Below are 5,584 nucleotides of genomic sequence, written 5' to 3'. Positions count from 1 at the left end.
GCAAAACTATCTCATTTTGCATCTTCAGTAAATATACAGAGTAAGAATTTTCTTTTTGCAAAACTAACGAAACAAGATTATGTAAAAGCTCAGCTATCATATAGGAAAAGCTGTCTCATTTTGCATCTTCAATAAATATACAGGAGGTAAAACGTGCTGCTGACTGGAGAGAAATCAGCTAGTGCATGTTATATCAACAACTGAGAAATTGCATGGGCATTGGATTTTTTAATGCAACTCTGAGCGCATTGTCCAAAAAGCTAATAGACCATATTAGCAAAGTCCCTTCAAAAGTACATGGACTCCATTTAAGTAATCGAATATATTCCAATAGCGAATTCCATCAAAATACTGAAAGATGAATCGCATCACAAATTCATAAGCCGGACGATGTCCTCCTTGGTTTTGCAAGATTCCAAATATCATCAACCTTTTGCCATTCTACATTCTCAATGCTAGGTCCAAGCAATGAAACACGCATTAATGCTTCAAGAGTTTCCACATTCAAGCACTGCCGAGCATGCGTCTTGATGAGATTTTGTTTTGAGAAACCTCTTTCACATGACACAGATGACATAGGAAGAACCAGTATGACCTGCCACAACTTTGTCAGATTCACATACGTTTGCATCCAGTTCTTATTAGAACAAAAAACACGCCATGCATCTGACATATTCATCCCCTCGCAGCCATAATACAATGTATCTATGAATGATGGCAACTCTACCTTGCAATTGTCAATGTCAACCAGACTCCCAAACTTCTCAAGCAATTTCTCAAGCCATTCTGAGAACTTTTTCTCTCTGGATTTTATCTCCTCTGCAATCTTTGTTATGCGAGGATAGTAATGCGGGCTGAAAAGTCTAGCTGCATTGAAGAAATAAACATCTGGAAATCGATCATTCACACATTCTATCACTTTCAAGACAAACCTCTTTGCAAAATTCATGCAACTTTGAACGTCGCCCCCTTCCTTATCTAATGGCAACCCATTTGCATCATTGCCTGGAATTTTAGCATACAAGAGCTGATGCGAAATATCCCTTCCATCATCACTAACATACACAAAAACACAGTCCTTTGTGGCATCCATGAAATTCTTCAGGAAGTGAGTGCCTTTTCCAAATTCTTGCTGAAGAAATTTTCGTTTCAAAGAAGCAATAGTTACCTCTATTTCAGCACTTATAGAAGGAATATCCACATTCTCCTTCTGGAAATGAGTATTCAACGCATTAAGATCCCTAAGCACATCTGCCAGCATGTATATACAAAAAAGGACTTTATAAACGCGAAGTTTCTCATACCAACTCTTCGCATTGTCTTTCCAAAAGCTGAGAATTGCAGGCATGAGTTGTGTCAACCTCTCCATCACATTACCTCGTGCGAGCCATCGAACCTCATGAATGTTTAAAACTTCTAAGACTTGTAAGTGCATCTCCTTCAACAAACTTTGGAAACCTGTGTGCCTTACACTAGAACCAGAAATCCATGAATAGACTTTGTTAGCAAGTTTATCAATATAAGGTAAACAAGGAAAGCATTTAACTGCATCAAGTACAGCAAGAGCCTCTCTATGTGCAATACAATGAACACTCATGAGATGTGGCATCTCTATTTTCATTTTTGCAACCAATCCATCGTGGCAACCAAGCATTGAGCTATCTCCATCTGTTGCTATTCCAACCAATTGCTGCTTGTTAAGTCTAACTTCTTTCATCATTTTCATGATTGCATCAAACTTTGTCTGGGCACACCCATCAGGTACTGTGAGTAGCTTTGCAAATGTAATTTCAACAGAGGAGCAACCTGAACATTTAGGTGCCAGAAAAGATAAATAAATGATGAGATGCTTCTCTAAAGACCTATCCGTAGTCTCATCTACCATCAATGCATAATAGGGACTTTGCAACAACTTTTGCTTTTGCAAATCATCCAAATACTTTGATATGCAAAAGATGAACTCCTTCCCGGCCATCATATTAGTATATGAGGAGTAGTCATGCTGAATGGGCATTTCTTCTACATTCAAAGAATAGGCCAAACCACACAATCCCTCATACTTACGGATAGCCAGGTCCTCTTTTGCATTGAAATATGCAAGTTTCATGACGATAATAACCCTGTGCCTATTTCTACTAATGACTTCCTTCGCATGAGTCTTCATCCGTTTTCCACCTTCGCTATAGTGCTTTGTTGCAGCCCAAACATGCTCGTTGGCCTTACGATGTTTTCTTATGGCACTCTTCATGATTGTTTTACAACCATTTCCTTTTCCCCAAGGTCCCTTAACTTTATACTTTGTACATCAAGCACATTTCATAAACTCCTTCTCCTTATGAATGACCTGGAAAACAAAGGGATACGTAATTGTCCATTCTTGACGAAACTTCCTCACGGTTACCTTTTTAGCCTTTGTTGGTGCAATCACTTCTGTAGTTGTAGAGACACCATTGTGTGAGCCATCAGTTGATTGCCTTACACCTTCGATTTCTTCTATAATATGGGTATTCAAACTCTCCACGTCAACCTCGAGAGTATCCTCTATCTCCACAATGTCTTCCATCTCGCTATCTGAGCCAAAAACTCTCTCTCATAGATTGCTTTTCAGTTTTGTTATCTGATGCACGAGCTTTGTCATCTGAAGTTGAGGTCTTTTGTCCCCTTCCAAAGAATTGAAGCAAATTACTTTGACTCATCTTTGATGGATCTGTATGCCTTGCAAGCCAAAATTATCAAGCACATAAATTTCACATAAATCACATCCTTATGAGATACTCTCAAGTACTAGTCCCTCGTCTACTTTAATACACATGTACAACGCATGCAAAGACCCAACTCTCTCTCTCTCTCTCTCTCTCTCTCTCTCTCTCTCTTCCCAAACCTTACAATCTATAGGGATGCCCAACCTTGCAATCAAGAGTCTCGACAAACAAGCCCTCATGTTAAACTTTAATGAATGTATTTTCGAATTATGTTATTTCTTAAAAAGTGCCTCACATTGTCATCCATTAAAAACCAACAAAATAGCTCTCAAAAAAACCTAATCATCTTAGGAGCAAAATATAATTTCAAGCTTCAAAAAGATCCAAAACATGCTTCTTTAAATCACCAAACCCATTTATCAATCTTATCTCAAAGAAGAATTTCCGTCTCATTTAGCAATGGAAATTGCACATGATCATCTTTATCATCATTCATGCAAGCAAACCTTATTCAACAAAATATCTCAAAAAACAAGTAAATGGCCTAGCAAAAGGTAATTTCAACCTTCTACAAGATCCAAAACATGTGCTTCTTTAAATCACCACACCCATTTATCAATCTTATGTGAAAAAAAAAATCCCGTCTCATTTAGCAATGGAAATTGCACATGATCATCTTTATCATCATTCATGCAAGCAAACCTTATTCAACAAAATATCTCTAAAAACAAATAAATGACCTAGCAAAAGGTAATTTCAACCTTCAACAAGATCCAAAACATGTGCTTCTTTAAATCACCACACCCATCTATCGATCTTATTGCATGAAAGAAGAATTTCCCACCTCAACCGATGGCAATGGAAATTGCACATGAGGATCTTTATCCTCATTCATGCAAGCACTCCTTATTCAACAAATTATCTCTAAGGAAGTAAATAGCCTAGCAAGAGGTAATTTCAAGCTTCATTAGCATCCAAAAAATGTGCTTATTTAAATCGTTGTACATCCATATATCAATCTTATTCTTATTGCCTCAAAGAAGAATTTCCCACCTCAATTGGCAATGAAAATTGCAAATGAGCATCTTTATCACCATTCATGCAAGCACACCTTATTTGAACAAACATTATACTAACAATTTCAAAAGATTGACTTTCAAAATGTTGAGATGCACGACTTTTTGCTCATCCAAGCTAGTCAATAAATAACCCATTCAACCATAGAACAATACACTCACAATAGTTGATAGACCCATTGTCCCATTATAACAGCGATACCCTCACAACATAAATGTGATCCATGAGTAGAACAATCATCTGATTCTTTAGCGATAATGTGTTATTTCACCAAATAGTTCAAGATGCTCTACACTATAAATTGTAATTACTATTTTTTTGAGTTTCACCACAAAAATTGAAGTTAAAAAAGAAAATGATTATTGAAATGTTAAGAGATAAGTGTTAATAGGTACCATTTATAGTAATGAAATCCAAAGCCTGAGTGAGGAACGAGCCCTCACCTCTAGTGTAGTGGGAATGTCACTAATGCATGTATTGAAGTGAACCGTTGCATCTCATTTTGGAAAGAGCACCAAAGTCTTCATTTCCTGCAATGACATAAACACAACAAATCTATAAGCCCATAATCATACCAAGTAAAAAATAGTATCTCATACTCCTTAGAGAAAGACATAAGGAAATCTATCGCGCGCACACACACACACACACATACATATAGATATATGGGGGGGGGGAGGGGAGAAGAAGAGGATTTTAACATCGTAGAAATCTATCCCAAGAGACCTCAAAGATCTATTCAAGAGGAAAATAGCATAACGCGTGCACACACACACACACACACACACACAAATGAAATGAAATAAAATGTTATATTAACATCTTCAAAAGGCCAAAATGACCTATGACACCAAAAAGTTACAAGTGGTGAATCTTATACAATGTCTGAGTACAATAAAAAGAGTACAAAGAGCTGAAAGGGGGGGGGGGGGGGGGGGGGGGGGGGGGGGTGGATCTGATACAATGAGTGATACAAATCAACAGAGGTGGGGGATCAAACTCAGAGGAGATCCCTCCTCACTCACCGTAGAAAGTGACTAATATCCTCCATGGTTAGTACTCTGACTAGCATCTCGCATATGAAGCTAGAGTGATCCGGATCCTATACTACAATCTTTGTCAATGCTATGAGGCCACCCATAGTCATGGGCACCTAGATGTTCCTAACTCAATTGCTTGATCAATAAACATACCTCTGGTGTGGATGGGATCCAAAATCTACTGTAACGGTTTCTCCTCTAGCTATTCACTGACTAATGTGAAGAAATATGTGATCTACCTCTGAGCATGGATCTGATTTGATGCCCTCATTTCCTCAACAAGCTCTCTCTATATCCATGTAGCTCGAGTAAAAACAATCCGAGACACCTCTGGTCCTCGCTGCCTCATGACTCTAGAAAGCGATCCAAAACCCTCTTTGAATAGACAATGGAAGCGGCATCATATCTCATAGAACACGGGGCAAGGTGTTTGCCTAGCCCATGATTGGGTGGTAGATGTGTTTGGTTCTAGTTATCCAAGGTTCACAACATTAGCAAGTTGCAACATACAATTAATTTAGAAAAAAATGCACTCTCTGTGTTTACAATGAGAACTTTAGGTGCCAGCAACTTTAAAGGTTGGCTTTATCCAGAAAAAGTATCCCTTGAGGCCTAAGTATCCCTTGATGCTTAAATTTTCAAATTAGAAGCTTTCAGAGTTGACATGCGTTCAAACTTCAAGGCTCTCCCTTAAGGCTAAGTTAGAAGCTTCATCAAAGATCCCAAGCATGCAAACTAAAATATTAACTACGTTCACAGGAGAGA

The 5,584-nt window shown here is 38.1% G+C and overlaps 1 protein-coding gene across 1 annotated transcript; it reads right to left on the bottom strand.

Moving 5' to 3' along the window:
- Window positions 1-376: 376 nt before the first annotated feature.
- LOC147437297 (uncharacterized) lies at window positions 377-2,696 on the bottom strand. Its single transcript, XM_086486544.1, has one exon. It carries the CDS (start codon window positions 2,246-2,248, stop codon window positions 377-379), a length of 1,872 nt encoding a protein of 623 aa, XP_086342670.1. The 5' UTR covers window positions 2,249-2,696.
- Between the last annotated feature and the right edge of the window lie 2,888 nt (window positions 2,697-5,584).

Source organism: Adiantum capillus-veneris, chromosome 17 (genome assembly GCF_014529385.1).
Source record: "Adiantum capillus-veneris isolate H3 chromosome 17, ASM1452938v2, whole genome shotgun sequence".
NCBI classification, from domain to species: domain Eukaryota; kingdom Viridiplantae; phylum Streptophyta; class Polypodiopsida; order Polypodiales; family Pteridaceae; genus Adiantum; species Adiantum capillus-veneris.
Note: the sequence above shows the minus strand (reverse complement) of the source record. Positions and strands in the feature narration are given on the sequence as shown.

Coding starts and splice junctions, on each gene's coding strand:
- LOC147437297 (XM_086486544.1), bottom strand. CDS start 2,248: ATGAAGAGTGCCATAAGAAAACATCGTAAGGCCAACGAGCATGTTTGG.